Source organism: Phoenix dactylifera, chromosome 15 (genome assembly GCF_051530095.1).
Source record: "Phoenix dactylifera cultivar Ajwa chromosome 15, Ajwa_hap1_PhDact_Kaust_v1.1, whole genome shotgun sequence".
In the NCBI taxonomy this organism is placed as follows: Eukaryota; Viridiplantae; Streptophyta; class Magnoliopsida; order Arecales; family Arecaceae; genus Phoenix; species Phoenix dactylifera.
In genome coordinates, this window is record NC_143204.1 from 1017432 (window position 1) to 1042582 (window position 25151).

The 25151-nt window shown below is 38.7% G+C and overlaps 1 protein-coding gene across 9 annotated transcripts in view; it reads right to left on the bottom strand.

The window, feature by feature from the left end:
- The window catches only part of LOC103697805 (protein DA1-related 1-like), a 52069-nt gene that overhangs the window by 14243 nt on the left and 12675 nt on the right, over positions 1-25151 (bottom strand). For 4 of the 9 annotated variants that reach the window (XM_088711633.2, XM_088711632.2, XM_088711631.2 and 1 more), the window contains 7 exons: positions 9222-9345; positions 9055-9138; positions 7985-8104; positions 7547-7759; positions 7396-7458; positions 7146-7264; positions 6772-6830 (listed from right to left, as the gene is read on the bottom strand). In XM_088711633.2, coding sequence (XP_088567759.1) covers positions 6772-6830; positions 7146-7264; positions 7396-7458; positions 7547-7759; positions 7985-8104; positions 9055-9138; positions 9222-9345 — 782 coding nt within the window. Of the gene's footprint in view, positions 1-6031; positions 6543-6771; positions 6831-7145; positions 7265-7395; positions 7459-7546; positions 7760-7984; positions 8105-9054; positions 9139-9221; positions 9346-25151 lie in introns of those variants that run through there. The other 5 variants (XM_088711634.2, XM_088711635.2, XM_088711638.2 and 2 more) reach the window with 3 other exon arrangements.

Genomic DNA, 25151 nt, shown 5'->3' on the forward strand with positions numbered 1-25151 from the left:
TGTTCCTATATAGTGGTTGGTCATCTGAGTCATTTTCTATCTCATCTAACTCACTACTCTCGACTACCCTTTGATTGACCCTTTGTCTATCTTGAGGTCTGACTCTACGTCTTAGTTCATTCTGATGGTTTTTTTCTTTCCTAGGTCTCACTATCTCAAGTATGTTTAATTCTAGTCTAGTCATGAAGTTGGAGAGGTGTTCTATTTGTCGTTGGATCTGTTCTAAGGTTTGTTGTTGGTTCTAAATGTATCTTGCCAATTATCAGACATGATTGTAAGCTAAGATTCAACCCAAAATTGTTTCAGAAGTGTTTTTAATGTTAGGAGGTGAAACAAATTTTTTCAGAATTTTTTTTTTGAGGCTAAGCGATTAACAGATTAGGGTTGGTTACCAGTCTTCGATTAACAAACTCGGGAAAGGGAAAGTGACGAAAGAATCGAAACACATCGAAATGGTACCAGCCGTACTTAATAATGGAAGGATTTGGCAGATGAAAAACGAATTTTCTTCTTTTTTTCTTTCTCATTTTTAATTTTTTAATGCTAAAAATGAATATTTTAATGCAGAAATTTTTTAACTCTTTTAAATGCGAAAAATGAATGCAGAATTTTTTTTCAAACGCAAAAACTAATTTTTCTGCATTTTTAACTCCAAAAATTAAAATTTCTGTAGTTTTAAATGTAGAAAATATAATTTACTGTTTTTTAATTCAAAAAATATATTTCTCTGTTTTGAACTGCAGAAATTTAATTTTCAGAATTTAAAGAAAAAAATAAATGTTATGATGCAAATACAATAATTAAAATTTCTAGATATGCAGAACCTATTGGCTCTGATACTACTTTGGTGCATCTATAATTGACTACTATAGATGTAGACTGATTTCATAATAGTCAATTATGGTGCAATTGATTAGATAATTCAACAAATGCTCTTAAGCCCAAAAGATCATCATAGAGATTAGTGAACACAAAACAGAACATGATAGATATCTTATTAATGAAGCCTAATCAATGAAATATAACTAGTGCAACAAATTAAAAATAACTATAACAGAACATTAAAAAAAATACTGCTAGTAAACTCGAGTTCCAAGGATGTGATAGATGGCAACGATGGTAATGATGATGGGTAGAGACAAGGTCCGCCGTACCGGTACCGGTCGGCGTACCGGTGGCGTACTGGTCCGAACCGATCCCGTACCGGTTCTTCAACAATAAATTACAGGTACCGGATTTCACACTGATCCGGTACCGGTCCCAGGCCGGACCGGTACGGCAGACCATGGGTAGAGATAATAATTGATAGATGAAGAAACAAGGGCTGCATAAAAAATGGTGATAGAACTAGTCGGATAATTACTTCTGCGAGTTTGGTTCCTCCAATCCAATGAGAATCTTCAGGCGACGCTCCACCAAGGCATCGAGACAAAGGATGACAGGGTCGAGAAGGTGGCTCCAAGAAGAAATAGGTCAATAAGCAGGATGAAAGTGGAAGGAAAAAGATTTTTTCGGACTTCGCCCACGGTGGTATTCACCTTTCTAGATTTTCTTCTTCTTTTTCCTCTCTTTTTTTTTCAATGGCTATTGTCCTTTCTTTTTATAGGCCCAAAAATAGCCATAACAATCTTTCTAAAAATCCTCCAAAACGGTTTCTATAACTTCTCCACTAATCCTTATCCAACAACTTTCCCAACGGCCCTTATCTTTCTCCCACTCGTCCTTATCTTCCATCCAACCGTCCATTACTGTTTCGTGAACAGTAACTCGGGTTGGGTTACTGTTCATGTGAACAGTATTTTTTTTTTGTTGCTATTTTCTGCAAATTTCTGCGTATTTATGTAGATTTATGTTGTATTTTTTTCTTTTCTAACTTTCTTCCCCCCTTCTTCCATACATTCAACATACACAATTCTATCTCCAAGACTATCATCCATCCTTCTCCGTTCCTAGAAATGAGTGATGGCCGTGGGTATTGAAGACAGGCCAAGGCTCAGGCAATTAAGTATGGTGATTTGGGGTTGGGTTAGGCTTCCTATCACACCTAGGTGGACCCTTTTTGCTTAGTAGTCCTAGTACATGACTCGACTGAAAATCCAAACCTAAACATAGCTTTGGATGAAAAGCATAGAAACAACAAAAAATATAAACTATGTATAAGATGCAGCCCTAAGATTACATCAGTCGAGGAAGCGTAGATTCAGGCTGCCATCTAGGTGCGCCTTGATGACCAATGGTAGCTAGACGAGATTGCTAGGCCTATAAAGCTTGGTTTAGGCTCTCCTTACAATATGAGTCAGGCTTTGGCAACAAAGCTGGTAGAGTAAATCCAAATTATAGGAGGATCTCCTCAATCAGAAAGGTCATCAGCAGAGGCGGTAGATAATATAGCATCCATGTTTAGAACCTTTGGCAATAGGAAAGTGTAGAAGTCCTCCAAAGAGATTCCGTTAAGGGCCACCATTCATGAAGTAGATCCAGTAGTAACAAAGATCCGAAGCAACAAAAGATTGATACCATACGAGTGAATGATAAGAAATATATATGGAGAGTCATTGCATCCTGGTTCCACTTCAGTCACATCCTTACATATGTGGCAAACAACACAAAATATCTGCTATCACCTCCACCTAAAGAGCTGGTCAGGGTATAGATCCTCCAGGGCTGAAGGATATATATGGTGAGCTTCTAGACAACAAGAAGGAGAAGTTAAATAAGCATATAGCCTCCAGCCAAAACAAGTGGGACACCTGCGGTTTGACTCTTATATGTGATGGTTGGACAGGTTCCAGCAAGCGGAGTCATCATTTTTTGGCATACTGTGATACGATATTTTTCATAAGTAAATAGATGCTTCAGATCAGGTGTACGATGCTTAGTACATTCTTAGATTGAGGGAGAAAGTTAGAGACCAAGTGGGAGAGTAGAATATCGGATAGATAGTCATAGATAACAGACCACGGTATAGGACCGCTAGGAAGATTCCAATGCAGCGGCAGCCAAATATTTTCTAGATCTCATGTGCTACACATTGTATTTATCTTATGTTTGATGGACATCGAGAAGATTCACAAAGTCAAACAGGTCATCGAGATTGCCCAATCCATTACTAGATTCACATACAACCACACATGGGTGCTAACTTTGATGAGGAAGTACACAAGGAAAGAGATACTGAGGCTAGCAGTCACCCATTTTGCTACTAATTACACTGCACTTGATAGCATACTCGAAAAGAAAGCATGCCCACATCAGATGCTCAGTGCCGAGTAGCAAGAGAGCAGATATATACGGATCGACACTGAAGGAAGTCACATGGAGAGCTTGGTGACAAGCCAGTAATTATGGCAACAAGCCTAGAGAATTGTAAAAGCGATCAAGTCATTATACGGAGTGCTGAGAGCTATAGATAGTAAAAGGTACCCTCAGATGGGCTTCCCCTACCATATGAAGATGGTTGCCAAGGTCCAAATGATGTAGCCAGACCCCAAGCATGCATAGGAGTACATTGATATCATTAAGCTGAGGTGGGATTGTCAAATGGGCAGAGATCTACATCTAACAGGTAATGTTCATTAGCATACTTGTTAATCATATACCTATGTCAATGTTATACAATTGCAAAATGTATTGACAACGTATTATCTGAACCTGACATTCCAGTACAGAATCCTTGGAATAGTTATGGATGAAGAACTTTTGTCCGCCTTATGCAATATCAGCTATAAGATGAAGTCCAATATGGAAGTTGCCGCCTAGTGTTTGGAAGAGGTTAGTTAACTTGAGTGGAGTATTTTGAGTCAACTTGTAAAGTCATTAGAAATATCAAATTAACATCATATTCTATGTGCCTTGTTAATCACTTACAACTTCCGCAATAGGGTAGCTATAGCAAGCAAAGATCGTATGAATCCAAGTATTTTGAAACATCAACTATAAGTCTATAATTGCTCTTTGGATGTTTTGTAATTGGTGGTTTCTAATATGTAATTTTCTTAAATGCATTTCTAACCAAATAGTGGTTGCACTTTAGCACATCAACCAAGAGCATTAAGTACTCGGTGATCTAGATCCTCTCGAACATAATCTCCTTTAGTTGTTGTAAGCGCAATTGGTCTACTTTTACCCTTATCCACAACAAACAGAGGAACCATCTTACATAGAAGCACCTGAAGATCTAGTATACAGACATTACAATCTATGTCTAAGATTGAAGTGCATTAAAAAGGAAGTGGGACCTACAATGACCCACTTCACAATGACTTCTTGCATGACAAAAAGGATCCAATGATTGGTTGGCTTAACAGCCATCAGCAGTAGCAACAGTCAAAGCTAGATGAACTAGGATCGCCTCCTCAACAGCAAGTTTCGTAATCAAGAAGTCTAGGATGGATAAAGAACAGTAGGCACAGCGAGACATGCCACGCTCACATCCAACCGACCAACCATAGGGGTCAAGGAGGAGCCAAACGTCATAGGGCTCCATGTCCAAGACATCCTTCCAATGATTTGATAGAGAGCTGCTGAGAAGAGGCCACCACGGTACCCAGTCTAGTCAAGATGAAGAGTCCAATTGATCCTCCCAATAGAGCTACGCATACAAGGGCACCTAAAGAAAGAAGGCAGCTACTCAGGCCAACAAGAAAAGAAAAGGCAAGGCAGTTGCATATCCATTGGAGAGAGTCAAGAAGGAGTCTGTTCGCTCAGGCTAGCTCATCACACAATCGCAATGATGCTAGCAGCCCAATTGATGATGCATCTAGTGGTTAGAATGGCACAACAGCTTATGACTCAGAACCCCAAGGTGGCTTTCAATTCATCGATGAGTCTCAATTCACTCATACCATAGAATAGGGACCATGATGCACGACCTAGTAGAGCCCATGACGATACTATTGCATATGGGAGACTGCCCCCTCGAGGTCTTTTGGGACATGACGTTGCTGCTGTAAATGATCTGGCACGTGTAGTAAAAGCCCTAGACATATCGGGATTCGAGTCATACACTAGATCCTATTCCACACCGGTATGATATGACACATATGGGTAAGGATATGGTTCATTTGGGTCATCATATTTGAGTTGTATCATCCTTCATAGCCTCAAGCATATTACGGGTCAGATTCGCTATCGAGATATTTGGACGGTCAGTTTAGTATCACTATCAAGCATTAAAGTACTCTATTTGTTGTATATTGCATTGTATGTATATTTACTTCAATTACATTTTATGGTAAAACGACGTCATTCTTTACATTATTGTTGTATATTGTATGTCATTATGCATGCCTACTTCAATTCTATTTTATGGTGAAACGACATCAAAAGAACGATGAAATTTCAAATTGCACAATAATAATCATCAAAGTTACAAGTGGAAACCAAAAAAATAAGAAAACAAAAAATAAAAAATTGAGGAAATGGCATACCGATCAACTGAGTGGTGCACCATGGCGTACCATGTATTGAAATGGTGCGGAATTGATACCGTACCATACTAGTGGCCGACTAGTACAGGTGTCGATACTGGTTCGGTGAACATAGACAATTTGTTAAGGTTTTCGATATAACGGACAAATTAGCCAAGTTAGTTTAAAGAAAGTCACCCAAATCAACTATGACCCAGCTATTTTTTTAAGTGCTAGTAAAAAGTCAACCACTTCTTGTGCCAAGAAAATATACAAGGCAGTACCAAAACCAGCATCCATGTCGGTTGGCCAGCGGGAAGATACAGTATGCCACCATGTCGTGCCGTCTCGGCATGAACCAACAAGCAAAACTAAAAGGGAAGGGGAGAGGGAGAAGGAGAGAGAAAAAGAGAGAGAGGAAGGAAGGGAAAGAGGGAGAGTGCGGCAGCCGGAACGGGGGCAAGGGAGACGGGGAGAGCCTTTCAAAGCTCTTTCTCCTCCAAGCATCGAAATAGGGGGAGAGCCCCTGTTTCGAAATGAAATAGTAGTTTCCATCCCTTTTCATATTTTTTTTTTTGAATTTTTTAAGTGAAGTCGGCAACCACTACAAACTTCACTTATTATTTCTTTTTTCTTAAAAAAGAAAGTGAACTCGGCAGTAGCTACTAACGAAAGCCCTCTCTCCTTTGTGTGTTAGAACAGGCGTGGATCGTCTGTTTCAGAATGGAGGCCCCTTTTTATATTTTTCTTTGATTTTTTAAGTGAACACGACAGTAGCTACCGAAGTCACTTAAAAAATTCTAAAAAAATATAAAAAAGGGCTTCCATTCTAAAACAGGGGATCCACGCCTATTCTAATACACAAAGGAGAGAGAGTGCTTCAAAAGCCTTCTCTCCCCCTCCCTCACCCCTATTCCAACCGCCACCGGCCACTCCCTCGCTCCCCCTCCCTCCCTCGCTCTCTCTTTCTCTTTCTCCCTCTCCCCTTCCACCATTTTTTGAGCTGGAGGCTGGAACCGTCCCAGTCCGTCGCCGGTATAGTTTAGTACGCCCAAAATCAAGCAGTTCGGTGTGCTCCAAACTGGGCAGTTCGAGATGCTCCAAACTGGGCAGTTCGAGATGGTTCTACCAACACTGAAAATACAGTTGAACAGAACTACAGATTTCAACAAAAGAAAAGGGTAGGAACCTACCTAAAATAATGGTCCTACATAATAAACATCAAATTTTAACTCTATTAGCCAGACTAATTCCTCCAATCATTGTAGTCATATGCTGCTCTTTTGGAATGTAAAATTTTTACCGTAAAGTAGAAGAGAAAGAAAGCGAATAGAATTTAACCACCTCTCGTCTGAGAAAATACCTTTAAGCCGGAGCCATGCATGCATCATCTCATGGGCAAGAATTGACCCTGTCAGTAACCTGTATGAAAAAGGATTTAAATAATAAGTACTTATCTCAAAGTCTTTGCATTTTATTTATCTGTAATTTACAATTGAAAAGAACCATAATAATTGGAGTTGTTATTGCAATTTCGGTCATCACTAATGCTTGAAAACTCGATAATTGTCTACAGAACATATCACAAGCTGTTGATGGCTAGTAATTCAGCATGGCACAACAAAATATAATGGATAGGATTAAATATTCTGGATTTTTTTTTAGTTCATATGGCAAGTTGGTATTAAAATCATACCAATATAATGACAGGAAAGACATGTAGTAATTAAATAATACCTTGGGAGACCATAAAGTATAAGAATGGCTGTTACTTCGCATCGTCGAGTGAGTCTATATGGCTCTGTTATCATTTCCATAATTCTGTTTCCAGCTCCAATCTTTGGCCTCCTTAAAATCTGATAATGTTTTTTTTTTAAAGCTTAGTTCATGATTTTAAGAAACGACAATAATTAAGAGAAAACAAGCGTAATCTTTTCAAGAAGCACATTTTTCCACATTCAAGTTAATGAAATTGAAGCTTGCTCACCGTGCTGACTGTCTGCTCTTCAGAAAGGCAAAGACCTCTGGTTTCTGGAAGGTGATGGTGACCCTGCTCCCAAAAGGTAAATTAGTAAATGTTAAGAAAGTGATTTATACAATGTACTAAAAGCAGAACTTCCAGAGTTTAAATCACTTACATTCTTTTCCCCTTCCATTGCCTCATTTAAAGCTTGTCTCTCAACAAGAAGCAATGGTATCTGCTGTTCCACTTTCATGTTTAAACCTTCATAAAATTCTTGTATATCAAGGTAAAGAGGTTGGCACTCGCTAGTGTCCATTATTGCAGAATCTAGACACTCCAGGCAGAGCTTCCGCCCATCATCTAAAGTCACATATTGTGCGTCTCTTGGCTGGGATTTTATAAAGAGAAAGAAAAGGATAGTAAGCAGCACATATCGAAAACAAGATATGATTTAGAATTCGTAAAAAAGTTGACGTACTGTAAATCAAGATTGGAGCAACCTATATACAAGAAAGGTCTAGCACTATCACATGTAACAGGACTAAGCAAGCATCATTAAAGGATCATCTTTGACACCTAGATAAAGTTATGCAAAATAATAGCTTAGACCAACCTCCATTCTTTCACAACTGCAGCATCTCGGAGTACCATCCATCTCATGCGAGGGACAATATTTCTGCAGCCAAAAAGGATGTGCCCTATATTCAATAAGGCCATTCATATTTGTTGGAATCTGCAAATGAGGACATGATCACATTGAAAACTTAGTCCAAATTTTCAAAGAGATTTTCAAGCCTAATTACAATCCCCAAAAGCTTCAGGAGCAACAATAATGATGTCTCCCATTAAATTTTACTAACATTATAATGCATTATAAAAATCTCATAGTAACCCTAGATTTTGAAGTCATGTTGATAATAGCCATCTATATTAACAAGCACCAACACAGCCCTGACTCTTGTTTGAGGCTTCCAACAAATGATAGCAGATCATGCAATGATAAGGAGGAGCTGTCAGCTGAGATAGTAGCAAATGTGGTTGTGATCTCATGAAAGTATCAGCAAGGATCTCAAAAGATCTTAATAGAAGATTGAGGAGGTTAATTTTGTAAAAATATTAGCAACAATAATATTAAAGAATAGTAAATTTGATGTCCATAGGATTACAACAATAAGACTGTAAAGGCCCAAGCTGCCTTCAAAAAACAATATAATTTCTGCTGGATCTGACATGGATTTATCACTTCATATTAAATCTTGGGACAGAGAATTGGAGGGAGACAGATTCGCAGAGGCAGGGAGGGTGTGGAGGGAATTATAAGGGTAATAGTCTTCCACAGTTGAATGATCAAAGAATCAAGAAATGCAAAGAATTATTTGATAGTTATGCAATTGAATTTTATGACAAAAGGGTCAGAATGAAATATGGCACTAGAAATTCTATCTCATTTGCAAGTGTCACCCACATTTCTTTTTTTTTTAAACAAATTATCAATATTTATCATCAAATATCGGATTTAGCTCAGAATTGGTCTGACGTTCCTCAGAAGTGCTTCAATGTGTCCCAATAATATGGTGTGTTTTAATGCTTCTGGCAATTAAACACAAGAATAAGACTCAAATTACACATCCTGCTTGAATTATATATTCAAGAAAATATAAGTTCAGCATTATTTATACTTACAAATTGCTTGCAAACATCACATTTTGGGTGATAATGCTCCTTGTAACAAGACTTGTGATATGGATAATTCCCAGACATGGAGAACTGTACCAATAGACTAGTGTACTTCAGTCCCATTCTATAAAACTTCTCACAAGATGCCAAGCAGGTATTATTAATTTCCTTACCTCATAATCTGATATTGGCTGATTACAAGCATGGCAGCAAAAACACTCTGGGTGCCAAACAGCTCCCATACAACTAAGAAAGCGCCCGTGACCAATCTCGGTATTGCAGCCAGCACATATTCTACTGAATATATTACAGAAAGATTTTTAAAAATAAAAAAGAGGAGCAACAAGATAAAATGAAGAAAATGATAGTTTTTTTTCTTTTAACTGGCTAACAAGATTCAACCAGAATGAGATGAGATGCCACTTTTTAAAAACCAATATACAATGTGTGGCAGAATTATTTTGGTGGTCGAAGGAATTTAGATTTTATCCTACAAGAAATACTCCATAAGATTTTTTCTTCCTTGAGCATACGTATTGTAACAATGCACTAGAGGTATTCATTTCCTCAATGTTAACTGTTAAGATTTCCTACCTACTTGACCGCTGCTCTATACTTCAAGTCAGATTAGAACCCTCATTTCTGATAATCAATTTACACAATGGCCTTCTATCTTACAGGAATAACAGTTAGAAGCATTTTCACTAGTATTCTCTTAATTAGAAATATGAAAAGTCATATCTAGAGTCAAGATGAGCTGGTGTAGGTTGAATTGTCATAATACTAGGCAAGGGATGCTCTAGATTAAACAAACAGATAAGAAAAAAGGGCATATCATGAGAACCTTAGGTCTATAGCAATAATCATATATGGTTTGGTAATCACTTATATGTACCAAACTTTGAGCTAGAAAAAAAGACTGCCATGTCAGTACCATTATACATTTGATACACTGCAAAATTATTCAGTGGATATTCATATCAAAATTGTCATTAAACAAAACCTATATGTCCAGCATGCTGTGTTCCTCATTCCAAATTTCCAAGGTTCGCTTCGCATGATTATTTTTCACTAGGTTTTATGAATTTAGTGGGTTTTGGAGTACCTCACAGTTTTAGACATCAACTTGGGATTAGTTTCTTTTTGGTATTCTTTATGTAACCTTTCCATGCAATTGCTAGTCCTAACATTTTCTAATACATTAACAATATTTTAACCCATAGTAGTTTCAAGTAGCCATTTTGGTGGTTGTTTGGCCTAATCTTGCTTTAGGAGATTTTCTTGATTCATCTCTCAAATGAAGTACCCAATTCTTTGTTAGACACATGTCAAAACCACGGGTAAGAGTTTAAGCTGAACAGAAGTTTATTTTACTCCAATAAGAGCATTTGAAGAGAATTTGTTAAGCAAAGTTGGAATCTATGATGTGGATTTGTAAGTGCTGAAACTTGAAAAGTTGTAAACTTAAGCACCCAACAGTTGACAATTTGGACACCTTATGCTGCAAAATCACTTTCAAATTACAGAAAATTAGCAATAAAATATAGAAATGGGTGCATATATGGCATTTCTTCACATGAAATATATGTTGATAATATTCGTGACTTATCAAAAAAATGTACCAAGGAACAAGTTGATGACGTTGATTTCATATTATCAATAAAGATGGCGCAATAAATCATTTGTTACAGATAGCTATAACTATCTGAGATGATACCGACATTTCATACTTGAGCAACAGTATGCTGATCGCAGAGTGATAAGAGCATCAATGACCAGCTAACCATCAATGATTGTAAAATCAACTGCATCCAACTTTGCCTCATAAACAATTGACCCTTTACAACTTGCAAGGTTGCAGATGTAGTTGGTGATTGGAGCCTATCCTAACTATTTGATGAAAAAATGTCTAAGAGTGTATGGACAACTAAGAAACGTAATGTTATGGCTTATGCAACTGTAATTGATTCATGTGGTGTCGATTTCCATATTACAACATAGTCCAACTTTAAATTAATGAAAAAAGTGCTGCCGAAAGCTTACCTTCTTCCACATGGATACAGCTGCTATCACTTTAGCTTTTGGAGGAGAATGGAAGAGTTCGCCTCTCGACATCTTGTTTGTTTGGTAAGTGGGATTTTGACCTAGGTGTCGTAGTGTTGCCTAACCATTTGGCTGTAGATGTTGAATGTGAGATCTTTAGCTACTTGTACCCATTTGCTACCGTGTGGTTAGATACAATGCACTGGCAGGATGGGAGTTAATTAGGGTCAAGGGAGCAGGGAAGAGTTTGTTATTCGCTATTGGTTTGTGAGGATGATAGTGGTATTTTGATAATTAATACAACCATTAAGGAAATATCTAATTAAATATTACAAAGTAATATAATACATCATTACTAAGTTTGTCACCGACGGTACATTAAAAGAATGAAATCAAGATGTATTTCAATAATTAATAATGAGATAAAATTTGCGATAGAAAAGAGATAGTGAATTCTAAATTCCAATTCGGCAAAGTTTCAAGTGAAACGTACTCTTAAGGGGACAATAGTAATTTTCATTGTTAAGAGTATATAGCAATACCATGGCATACATTCAAAATTGCTTGAAGTATATTTCATTGATTATTTGGATGAATCTAACCTTAAGCTGCAGCAAAGTGTGGAATGAGTTGACCCCAAGATTGATGGAGTCGACCCCGATACATCATGGAACCATCAGGCACACTTCTGCAAAAATGGCACGGATGAACAGTAGTTGAGTCGACCCCATCTTCAAGCCTCAAGAAAACAAGTCTCTGGAATCCCTGAGAGGGTCGACCCCAATATAACTTGAGTCGACCCCACCTTGAGTCGACCCCAACTGAACATGAGTCGACCCCAAGGCTGTCTCATTCATAAACTGGTTGTCTGGAATCTCTGAGAGGGTCGACCCCAATATAACTTGAGTCAACCCCAACTAAACATGAGTCGACCCCAAGGCTGTGTCAATCAAAACTGGGTCTCTGGAATTCCTGAGAGGGTCGACCCCAATGGAACTTGAGTTGACCCCACTGTACCTTGAGTCGACCCAAAAAGAGTTGAGTCGACTCCAGTGAAAAACGGCTGAAATATAAGGTTCTGTGTTTGCTGAGAGGGCCGACCCCAATGTAGCATGAGTCGACCCCAGTAAAAGTTGGGTCGACCCCAATGAAAGTTGAGTCGACCCCAAGTCTGATGAACAGTGGTTTGAGTCGACCCCAGAAAAGTTTGGGTCGACCCCAGCACAGGCAGAAGCATAACGGCTAGTTCTGCAGAAGTACTTTTTGTCCTTTCAACAGTAAGTAATGGCTAGTTTTTGAAATCTAACCAATGGAGGGTGTCCAATGGGTGAGGAAAACTATTTAAAGTGACACTATTCATCAGAGAAAGGATCCTTTTGCAAAATATCAAAGCTTACACAAGAAAGACAAGAGCCCTAATTTTCTTCATCCAAGTGCTTCATTCAAAGAGTCAAAAGGAAGTGGTTGAGTAGATTCCAAGAGACATTAAGAGCTCCATCCACCCTTGAAGAGTGAAGCATTCTTGATAAAGAAGAGAGAAGTCTCATCAAGCGATAACTATTTTCTAAACTCTTCTTTGTAGCTTATAATTGTTATATTTGCTCATCTAGGAGTTCCAACTTTCTTCTTCCTTTTAATCATCTTTTAAAGGTTTGTTGGTGAGCCCGTAAAACCAACGGTGTAGGTTTGTTGGTGAGCCCGTAAAACCAATTGTGAAGGTTCGTTGGTGAGCCCGTAAAACCAACATAGATTCTTGGTGATCCCGGAAAACCAAAGTGTAAAGGTTTTTGGATTGTGAGCCCGAAAAACAATCCAACTATAATCCGCGGGATTATAGTGAATTTTCAAGGGGTCGCTTGGAGAGTGGACGTAGGTGCTTAGGAGAGCACCGAACCACTATATTTCTTGTGTGTTTGCATTGTGTATTGTTTTAACTTCACTCACTCATCGATTGACTAAATTAAGATAGTAAAAATTTAGAGAAACCAATTCACCCCCCCTCTTGGCTTGTCACCTTGGGCAATAAGTGGTATCGAGCAAGGTGCTCACATAGTATTTGTTGATCTCACAATCAAGAGACAAAGATCATGACAACCCAAGTAGGATGCTCTATGAGCGAGGGACAATCCACAAATAGACCTCCTCTATTTAATGGCTCTAATTACACATACTGTAAAGCTAGGATGAGGATATTCATTCAAGCTCTAGACTATGAATTGTGGAATATCATAACTAGAGGACCACACACACCCACAATTAGTATAGAGGGCACAATCATTTCCAAACCAGAAATGGATTGGAATGAGAGTGATAGAAGACTAGCACAACTAAATGCAAAAGCAATTAATGTACTTTACTGTTCACTAGATGTAAGTGAATTCAATAGAATATCTACATGCATCTCCGCAAAAAAAATTTGGAATAAACTGGAGGTCACACATGAAGGAACTAATCAAGTCAAGAAGTCAAAAATAAAAATATTAGTTCATAAGTATGAGTTGTTTAAAATGGAGTCCACTGAGTCCATAACTGAAATGTTTACTCGATTCACAGAAATCATAAATGAGCTAAAAAGTTTAGGAAAGTCGTATACTAACTCTGATTTAGTGCAAAAAATTCTCAGATCTCTACCAAGAGTTTGGGAGGCCAAAGTGACAGCAATTCAAGAAGCAAAGCACCTCAATACATTGCAATTGGAAGAACTTCTAGGATCACTCATGACCCATGAGTTGACCATGAGGCAAAATTCAGAAGATGAGGTCAAGAAAAGAAATACCATTGCCTTGAAGTCTACTACTCCAAAACAGGAAACTGAATCAGAAGAATCTGATGATGAGGAGGAATATGATGAAGAAGGAATGGCTATGCTTGGAAGAAAATTCAAAATGTTCATGAGAGAAAAGAAGAAATTTCATAAAAAGAAGCCCTTCTTCAAAGGTAGCTCAAGCAAAGAAAAGGATAAGGACAAAGAAAAGGAAAAGAAAACGCCAATTTGCTATGAGTGTAACAAGCCCGGGCATTTTAAGATAGATTGTCCGGAATTGAAGTGGATGGCAAGAAAACTTAAGAAGAAGAACTTCATGGCTGAATGGAGTGAAAGTGAGGAGTCAAGTTCGGAAGAGGAAGATCAACAAGAGACGATGAGGTAGATTCTGAACTTGAATGTGATTTTATAGTAGAAGAGTTACATGATGCATTTTTAGAACTCATGGAAGAACACAAGAAATTAATCAATAAAAATAAAGCTCTAAAAGATGAAAATCAATCTCTTATCAAAGAAAAGCAAAAACTATCTAATGACTACGAAACATTAAGTAGGAGATTCACTAATGAAACCAAAATTCAAATTGCTGAAAATGTCAAGTTAAAGGAAGATACTGAAAAATACAAATCCTTAGTAGACAAGTTTACACTTAGCTCAACTAAATTAAATATGATTCTTGATAGTCAAAAAGCTGTATATAATAAAGCTGGATTAGGATATAAAACAAATAGGAAACAAAAATATTTAAAGAACATATTTGTGAAAGCCAAAAATGAAAATATAACTTGTCATTGCTGCAATAAATTAAGACATAAAGCATATGAGTGTAACTATAAAAAGTCTAGCTACACCAAATTGAGTAATAATCATAAGCTAAAATCCAAGAAAGTTTGGGTTCCAAAAGGAACATCAAGTACTCCCTAAAGGACCCAACATAGTTTGGGTACCTAAAGCATATTCTTGATCTTGATTGCAGGGGTATCTTGCAACTAATAAGGTGGATAAACGATGGTATCTAGATAGCGGCTGTTCAAGATACATGACAGGTGACGTAGAACAATTTGTCACCTTGGAATCTAAGAAAGGTGGAGTAGTAACCTATGGAGACAATGAAAAAAGATTTATCATTGGAAAGGATAAAATTTTTATTACTCTATCTATCTTTATAGAAAATGTCTTATTAGTTAATGGTTTGAAACATAACCTACTTAGCATAAGTCAATTTTGTAATAAAGGTTTTAAAGTCATATTTGAAGCCTCAGTATGTATAATCACAAATCCTAAAGATAATAGCATTGTACTTATAGGATAAAGGTAAAGAAATATTTACATGGTAGATCTTCATGAATTAGGCAAGAAAAATGGATTGTGTTTAATTACTAATGAAGAAAAAAAAATGAAATAAGTTGGCTTTGGCATCGTAAACTAGGACGTGCTAGTATGGATTTAATATCAAAACTAGTCAAGAAGGATTTGATAAAAGATGTGCCAAAATTAACCTTTGAAAAGGACAATCTGTGGTTCATGCTCATTAGGAAAGCAAACAAAAACATTCTTCAAATCAAAGAATATAATATCAACCACTAGGCCTTTTGAACTCATACACATTGATCTATTTGGACCCACTAGAACCGCAAGTCTAGGAGGGAAGAAATATGGACTAGTTATAGTAGATGATTTTTCAAGATATACATGGGTTTCATTTCTTGCACATAAGAATGAAGCATTTTCAGCATTCTTGAAATACTATAAAAACATCATAACTGAAAAGAAGCTCACCTTAATAGCAATTCGAAGTGATCATGAAACTGAATTCAAAAATCAACACTTTGAAGAATTTTGTAATGAAAATAGTATCTCACATCAATTTTCAGCACCTAGAACGCCTCAACAAAATGGGATTGTTGAAAGAAAAAATAGGACCTTGGCGGAAATGGCACGCACAATGTTGTGCGAGTCAAATCTTCCAAAGTACTTTTGGGCTGAAGCTATAAGTACTGCTTGCCATATTCTAAATCGGGTTTTAATACGACCTATAACCAAGAAAACTCCTTATGAACTTTGGAAGAATAAGCAACCAACTGCTAAATATCTTAAAGTATTTGGATGTAGATGTTTCATTTTAAATAATGGCAAGGAGGATCTAAGTAAATTTGATGCCAAGTCAGATGAAGGTATCTTCTTAGAATACTCTACATCTAGCAGGGCATACAGAGTATTCAACAAAAGAACTCTTGTAGTTGAAGAGTCAGTTAATATCATATTTGATGAGTCTGATAGTGAGTCTCCTAGGAGAGAAAATATTCTTGATGATGATGCAGGAATTATTGACTTTGAAAAATTGAATCTTAATGACGTGCCAAATCAAAAAAAGGAAAATAAACGCGTGCCACCACAATCTCAAGACTTGCCAAAGGGATGGAGGTATGCACATGGACACCCTAAAGACTTAATCATTGGTGATCCATCTCAAGGGATAAGAACTCGATCCTCTCTTAGAAATTTAAATGATTATCTTGCTTTTGTTTCACAATTAGAACCTAAGACTTATGAAGAAGCTGAAAAAGACACAAATTGGATAAATGCTATGCAAGAAGAATTAAATCAATTCAAAAGAAGCAATGTATGGACATTAACTGAGAGACCAAAGCATAACTCAGTAATTGGAACAAAATGGATCTTTAGAAATAAATTAGATAAAAACGGGATAGTTATAAGAAATAAAGCTAGACTTGTAGCTAAGGGATACAATCAAGAAGAAGGGATATATTTTGAGGAAACATTTGCTCCCGTGGCCAGATTAGAAGCTATTAGATTACTTCTAGCTTTTGCATGCTTCATGGATTTCACATTATATCAAATGGATGTTAAAAGTGCCTTCTTAAACGGTTTTATAGAGGAAGAAGTATATGTAGAGCAACCTCTTGGTTTTGAGAATCATGAATTGCCTAATCATATGTTTAAATTACATAAGACATTATATGGATTGAAACAAGCACCTAGGGCTTGGTATGATCGACTAAGCAAATTTTTACTGAATAATAATTTCAGTAGGGGAAATGTAGATAAAACACTTTTTCTCAAAAGAAAAGACAAAAATTTGCTAATAGTTCAAATATACGTAGATGACATAATTTTTGGTGCCACTAATGATAATCTTTGCAAAGAGTTTGCTAAATTAATGCAAGGAGAATTCGAGATGAGTATGATGGGAGAACTAAATTTCTTTCTCGGATTACAAATCAAGCAAACTAAGGAAGGTATCTTCATTCATCAAACTAAATACACAAAGAAAATATTAAAGAAGTTTGGGAATAAAAATCACAAGAGAATAGGCACCCCAATGAATCCCACTAGTAAGCTAGACAAAGATGGAAAAAAAAAAGTATAGATATAAAGCTTTATAGAGGCTTAATTGGATCCTTGCTTTACCTTACTGCTAGTAGGCCAGACATAGTGTTTAGTGTGGGAATATGTGCTAGATACCAATCAGATCCTAAGGAGTCACATCTAAGTGCTGTCAAAAGAATCTTTAGATATTTGAGAGCAACCACAAACATAGGTTTATGGTACTCTAGAGATTCCTATCTAGATTTATTTGCATATTCTGATGCAGATTTTGCTGGTTGCAAATTAGATAAGAAGAGTACTAGTGGAACATGTCAATTTTTAGGGAATAACTTAGTATCATGGTTTAACAAAAAGCAGAATTCAGTAGCATTGTCAACGGCTGAGGCCGAATATATAGCTGCCGGAAGTTGCTGTGCTCAAGTACTTTGGCTCAAGCAACAACTATAGGACTATGGAATTAAACTAGATAACATTCCTATAAAGTGTGATAACACTAGTGCCATTAACCTTACCAAGAATCCAGTTCAGTACTCTAAAGCCAAACATATTGAAATAAGGTATCATTTCATTAGAGATCATGTTCAAAATGGAAATATATGTATTGAGCATGTGTGTACCGAGAAACAATTGGCTGACATAATCACAAAACCTTTAAGTGAAGATAGATTCTGCATACTTAGGAGGGAATTAGGTATATGTGATCCTTTTGATTGAGTAGATATAAGAAGGAACAAGTTATCTTATGATACTCTCATCCCATTTCGAAAAACCTATGAAACATTAGTCAAACTAGTCATCTATAGATTCCTTACTCATGTATCATTGTCCCATAAAGAATTTGTAAGGATTGGAGGAAAGGAAGAATTTTTAAAAAAAAAAGGAAAGGAAGAGAAAGAAAATTTTCTGAACTGGGGCCGACCCGAGCCAGAATGGGGTCGACCCCACGTTGAGTCGACCCAAGAAAAATCTGGGGTCGACCCAACGGCGGGACCCTATTTTTAAAAGAGGGACCCGTAAGCTATGTAGGGCACTGTTTCATCTTGTCCTCTTCCTAAAACCCTATTTTCCACTCTCCAATCTCTTCCAATCAACTCCAAACAGTAGAAGGAAGCTTCCCAAAGCCGTTAGATCAAGATCTTGGAAGGAATGGGACCCAAGCGAGCCATTGCTAAGAGATCCGGGAGAGTTTCACAGACAACCCGTGTTGATAGACATGCTAGAGAGTCTTCTACAGTGCCTCCACAAGGTGAGACACGTGTAGAGCCTCCTCCTCCTCCCTCCCCCTCCGTACAACTTGCAAAATATGCGGGGAGACCGGTGACCATGGGGAGAAGGAACCACTCCGAATTTTTGGATCAAGAAGGATTTCGGTTGGGTGATTGGATCCGAAGGCAAGGATGGAAGTATCTTTGCTCCCTAGATGTGGTGATCTACCTGGGCTTGGTTCGTGAGTTCTATGCCTTCCTGAAAGTTGGAATGGGAGGGCTTGTGTCTGAAGTTAGAGGAGTAAGGGTTAGGGTTTCAGAAGAAAATTTGAGTGAGTTGCTTCATCTCCCCTGCGAAGGAGCTATACCAGAAAGACCAGAAAGTAAGTTGAGAGCTCTACAGCTGATTTTTGAGAGAGAGAACTTTGATTATTCAGAAAATTTAGTAGCTAGCTCTCTATCAGCTGAGATGAGGTTGTTGCATAACTTCATAGATCAGATATTGTTTCCGAAGAGTGGAAGATTCAATCACATATCTGAGCGAGACATGGTCATTATGGAGCATGTCATTCAGGGCATTCCCCTGAATCTTCCAGCTATGATGGTCAGGCAGATGCAAGAGGCCATATGCAAATCCAGAGTCTCTTTGCCCTATGGTATGATACTCACCCTGATATTCAGACAGCATGACATATCTATGGAGGGAGAGATCTCTAGGCATCTGCTATTCACTGACACTTACACTGCACGGTCCCTAGTTCGCATGAGTTATGAGAAGGTGGACAAGCAGTGGGTGCGTGCAGGAGCAGGGATACATGCACCAGAGGGTGATGCACCGGAGGGTGATGCACCAGAAATTGGGGACTCTATCCCTGAGGCTGAGATACCTGCGGATCATCCTACAGCACCTTCAGAGGCTGGACCTTCGTCATCCACACCTACGGGATGTACAGAGGAGTTTTGGAGTAGGATGACTGAGCTTGTATCAGCTCAGGTGAGGACTCTCTCTGATGGGATGTGGAGCAGGATGGATAGCATGACTGCTGAGATTAGCGATCTCAGAGAGCGGGTAGGAGCATTACGGAGAGAGAGAGGCTCATGGTCCAATCTGTACCCCGAGCAGCTGAGTTAGAGGTATCGACACAGAGTCATCCAGCTCAGCGAGGTCCACGCCAGATTCAGTTCCATCAGGCTCAACCTCCTCTCGCCACTTCTGCTAGGAGGATGAGGACTAGATCACAGCCATTAGATATCCCCTAGGCTGATGTTAGCATTATGATTAGTGCCTAGGATTTATCTAGTTCTCATATGTATTTTGTGTTGATCATGTACTTTGCACTTTGATTGAAGAATATTGTATTTTTGGCATTAATGTACTACAATGTTCCTTTCAGATCAATGAAACTTGACTGTTTATTATTTACTGTATCTACTTATCTATTGCCATGCACCTATTTGATGATAACAAAAAGGGGGAAAAGTAAGAAAAGAAGGAAGTGGCAATAAGTTATCAAACAAGGTTGAAAATTAATAAAAGGGGATAATATACACTTAAGGGGGAGCGATATGTAACAATGAAAATGTTAAAGTCTAAACTTTTAATCAAATTTCAGAATTTGGCATACCTTTCACACCTCGATACATAATCTGAAACTCATGCTTTATCTCAAATTTTTGAAGTTTCATCTTTAACCAAATATAAAAAGGGAGTAAATCAAAAAGTTCAAATTGGCAATATTTGGATGAAAAATGAGAAGAATTCACTCTCAAATTTGAAAAGATGAAATTCAGCAACTTGAGCTCTTCTAAAACTGATTTTAAGTTAAGTAACAATCTGCTCATACTCAATATTTTGTAATCATCAAAAAGGGAGAGATTGAGGATGATAGTGGTATTTTGATGATTAACACAACCATTAAAGGAATATCTAATTAAATATTACAAGGTAATATAATACATCATTACTAAGTTCCTCACCCACGGTACATTAAAAGAATGAGATCAAGATGTATTTCAATGATTAATAATGAGATAAAATTTGCAATAGAAAAGAGATAGTGAATTCTAAATTCTAATTCGGCAAAGTTTCAAGTGAAACGAACTCTTAAGAGGACAATAGTAATTTTCATTGTTAAGAGTATGTAGCAATACCATGGCATACATTCAAAATTGCTTGAAGTATATTTCATTGATTATATGGATGAATCTAACCTTAAGTTGCAGCAAAGTATGGAATGAGTCGATCCCAAGATTGATGGAGTCGACCCCGGCACATCATGAAACCATCAGGCACACTTCTGCAAAAATGGCACGGATGAACAGTAGTTGAGTCGACCCCAAACTTGCTTGAGTCGACCCCATCTTCAAGCCTCAAGAAAACAAGTCTCTGGAATCCCTGAGAGGGTCGACCCCAATATAACTTGAGTCGACCCCAACTGAACATGAGTCGACCCCAAGGCTGTCTCATTCATAAACTGGTTGTCTGAAATCTCTGAGAGGGTCGTGTTGGGTTGTGGAGCCTGATCCATTCCTTTTTTTCTAGACCCCTATATGCACTATGGTGGTGGAGGATCAAGAGAACACAAGCGAGAAAGAGTTCGAGAAGATTCAGAGTTGAATCAGCAAAGAAAGAAACCTTCAGCAAGGTCCGGAATCGACTCCAGCAGACTTGGAGTCGACTCTGGCACGCAGGTAGTCTTGGCACAGCTTTTTGGAGTCGACTCCAGCAGACTTGGAGTCGACTCCTCAGTGTTGGAGTCGACTCGAGAACTCCAGGAGTCGACTCCCACAGGCAGACAGAGAGGCATTTTTCTGTGGACTGTTGCCGAGTCGACTCGAGCACGTTTTTCACGCGAGGCTGAGTTATGAACCAGGTCCAAGCCAAGATTTTTTGAGCCCTAATCAAAGTAAGAGATTGGGAGGTATATATAGACTTCTTGAGGGATACGAGAGGCATGTTGCAACCTAGAAAAACCCTAGAACTCATCAACGAGAGGTTCCAAAAGTAGATCCTTTGTGTGCATCAAGAAGACGACGTGTTGCTCGTCTTGAGAGAGATTGTTTGCTGTGAGAAAGAGAGTTTGTTCTCTTCTCTTGAATCTCTGTAACTTCCTTTGATCATATAGTGAAATATTGATCTGTGCAGCTGTGGACGTAGGAGCAAGAGACTCCGAACCACATAAACTTGAGTGTCTTGTGTGTTTGCTATTGTTTTTGCCGTGTTCCTCTTTCTCCTACTATCCTTTATATTCCGCAATCGTAGGGTTGATCCCTAACAACTGGTATCAGAGCAATCTGGTTCGAAGGAAAAAGTGGGAGTCGTAGGGTTGATCCCTAACAACTGGTATCAGAGCAATCTGGTTCGAAGGAAAAAGTGGGAGCAATTGCGCTGAAGAAGGCAAGGTTAAGATTGACAGATTTGACGACAAAGACTTTGGTTTCTGGAAGATGCAGATCGAAGATTATCTGTATCAGAAGAAACTTCATCTACCTCTTGAAGCTATGAAACCGACAGATATGTCCCAGGCCGACTGGGATTTAATGGATCGTCAGGCTTTGGGAGTTGTTCGCTTAACGTTGGCTCGAAACGTTGCGTTCAACGTTTTGGAAGAGAAGACAACAGCAAGTTTGCTGAAAGCACTGTCAAATATGTACGAAAAACCCTCGACCTCCAATAAGGTGTACCTGATGCGCCGTTTATTCAATCTGAAGATGAGTGAAGGTTCCTCAGTTATGGATCACATCAATGAGTTCAATCTGATTATGAGCCAGTTGAGTTCCGTGGAAATCAGTTTTGAGGATGAAGTTCGTGCTCTAATTCTCCTATCCTCCTTGCCAGAAAGTTGGGGTGCAACAGTGACAGCTGTAAGCAGTTCCTGCGGCTCAAACAAACTGAAGTTTGAGGAGGTCCGAAATCTGATACTCAGTGAAGATATCAGAAGGAGGGAGTCTGGTGTGAAATCTGGTTCGATTCTGAACACATCTGAAGGTAGAGGAAGAACTGTGCAACGCAGTGAAAACCGTGACAGATCGAAGTCTAAGAGGAGGAGCAAGTCTAGATCGAAAGGTGATGGCTGCTGGCATTGTGGCAAGATGGGCCACACGAGGAAGAATTGTTGGCTCAGAAAGAAGAATCCAAGCAAGGGGCAGAACGAGGAGTCCATGAATGTAACCACAGATGAAGCCAACGATACTTTGATTCTCAGCGTGGACAGTCCTATGGAATCGTGGATACTAGACTCTAGAGCTTCGTTTTATTCTACCTCACGGAAGGAGTGTATGCTAAATTACACTGCAGGAGACTTCGAAAGGTTTATCTCGCTGATGATGAGCCTTTAGATATTGTGAGAAAAAGTGAAGTTCATATCAGGATGCTGAATCAGTCAGTGTGGAAACTGAAGAATGTGAGGCATGTCCCAGGCTTGAAGAGAAACTTGATTTCTGTTGGGCAGCTTGACAGCGAAGGATATGTTACTACCTTCGTAGGTGGTTCATGGAAAATTACCAAAGGAGCTATGGTGATAGCACGTGGGAACAAGTTGGGGACACTCTACATGACCAATGACACCAAGGATACGGTGGCATTAGCAGAGACAGGTGCAGATAGTTCTCTTTGATATCGCAGACTCGGACATATGAGTGAGAAAGGTATGAAGATAATGGTGAAGAAGAACAAGCTAGCAGATATGAAAACTGTTGATGTAAGTCTCTGTGAAGACTACATATTTGGAAAGCAGAAAAAAGTCAGTTTTTCAAAAGGTGGAAGAACACCGAAGACAGAAAAGCTAGAGCTTGTACACACAGATGTGTGGGGCCTTCACCGGTTGCATCTCTTGGAGGCTCACACTATTATGTCACGTTCATCGACAACTCTACCAGAAAGGTTGGGATTTATTTCATGAAGCACAAATCAGATGTATTTGTCACCTTTAAGAAGTGAAAAAGTCTAGTGGAGAATGAATCTGGTGCAAAGATAAAACGACTAAGGTCTGATAATGGCGGTGAGTATGACAGCAGCGAGTTCAAGAAATTCTGCGCAGTGAATGGAATCCGAATGGAGAAGACGATATCTAGCACACCGCAGCAAAATGGGGTGGCTGAGCGAATGAACAGAACTTTGAACGAGAGAGCCAATAGTATGAGGATCCATACTGGTTTGCCCAAGATGTTTTGGGCTGAGGCAGTCAACACCGCAGCGTATCTGATAAACAGAGGCCCGTCGGTTCCCCTAGATTGCAAATTGCCTGAAGAAGAGTGGACAGAAAAAATAGTAAATTTGTCACACTTGAGGGTCTTTGGGTGTCTCCTTTGTGCACATCAATGCATAGAAAAGGGACAAGCTAGATGCAAAGTCCAAAAAGTGTTTCTTCATTGGATACGGTACAGATGTTTTTGGTTACAAGTTCTGGGATGCGCAGAACAAGAAGGTCATCAGAAGCAAGGATGTGATATTCAATGAGCGAGTTCTCTATAAGGACAAGAATACTTCAGATCTTGAGAATGTAGGGAAGCAAAGCAAGGAAAAACAACAAGTTGAGTTGCAAGAGATTACAGAAGAAGACGTTGCCAAAAGAGCTCAGAGAAATCCTGAAAATTCAGAAAATGTTGCGGCACAACCTCCACCAAGTATACCGCAGCTGAGAAGATCTACAAGAATCTCGAGACAACCGGATAGATATTCATCCTCTTTACATTATCTGCTATTGACAGATGAAGGTGAACCCGAGTGTTATGAAGAAGCCATGGAAAGTGAAGATTCGGTGAAGTGGGAGTTAGCCATGAAGGACGAGATAAAGTCCTTGGATAGAAATCAAACTTGGGAACTCAGTTCACTACCAAAAAGCAAGAAGGCTTTACAGAACAAGTGGGTCTACAAAGTTAAAGAGGAACATGATGGCAGCAAAAGGTACAAAGCAAGGTTGGTTGTGAAAGGCTTCAACAGAAGGAAGGTATCGACTACACTGAGATTTTCTCTCCGGTAGTCAAATATTCAACAATTAGAGTGATTCTGAGTATTGTGACAGCAGAAAATCTATATTTGGAGCAGTTGGATGTTACAATTGCATTTCTCCATGGAGAGATTGATGAAGACATCTACATGCAGCAACCTGTCGGCTTTGCAGTCCCTGGCAAGGAGAATCTTGTATGTAAGCTAAAGAGAAGTTTGTATGGTTTAAAACAGGCCCCAAGGTTGTGGTACAAAAAGTTCGATGCATTCATGATCAACAATGGTTTTGCAAGATGTCAAGAAGATCATTGCTGTTATCTTAAGGTACTTGATGGTAGTTTTATCATCTTACTCTTGTATGTTGACGACATGTTGATAGCCGCACCAAACCTACAAGAGATTGAAAGATGGAAGAAAGAACTATCAAGGGAGTTTGCAATGAAAGACATGGGTGCAGCAAAACAGATGCTTGGGCTGAGGATTGAAAGGGATAGGGTGGCTAGAACACTGAAGCTTTCTCAAGCTAACTACATTAATAAGGTGGTGAATAGATTCAATATGACAGAATCAGATCGACACCTTTGGCGAGCCACTTCAAACTTTCAAAAGAGCAATCACCCAAGGATGATGAGGAGCTGAAGAAGATGTCAAGGGTACCATATGCTTCAGCCGTAGGCAGCTTGATGTATGCTATGATATGCACGAGACCCGACATTGCACATGCAGCGGGAGCTGTGAGCAGATACATGGCCAATCCGGGTAGACAACATTGGGAGGCTGTCAAGTGGATCCT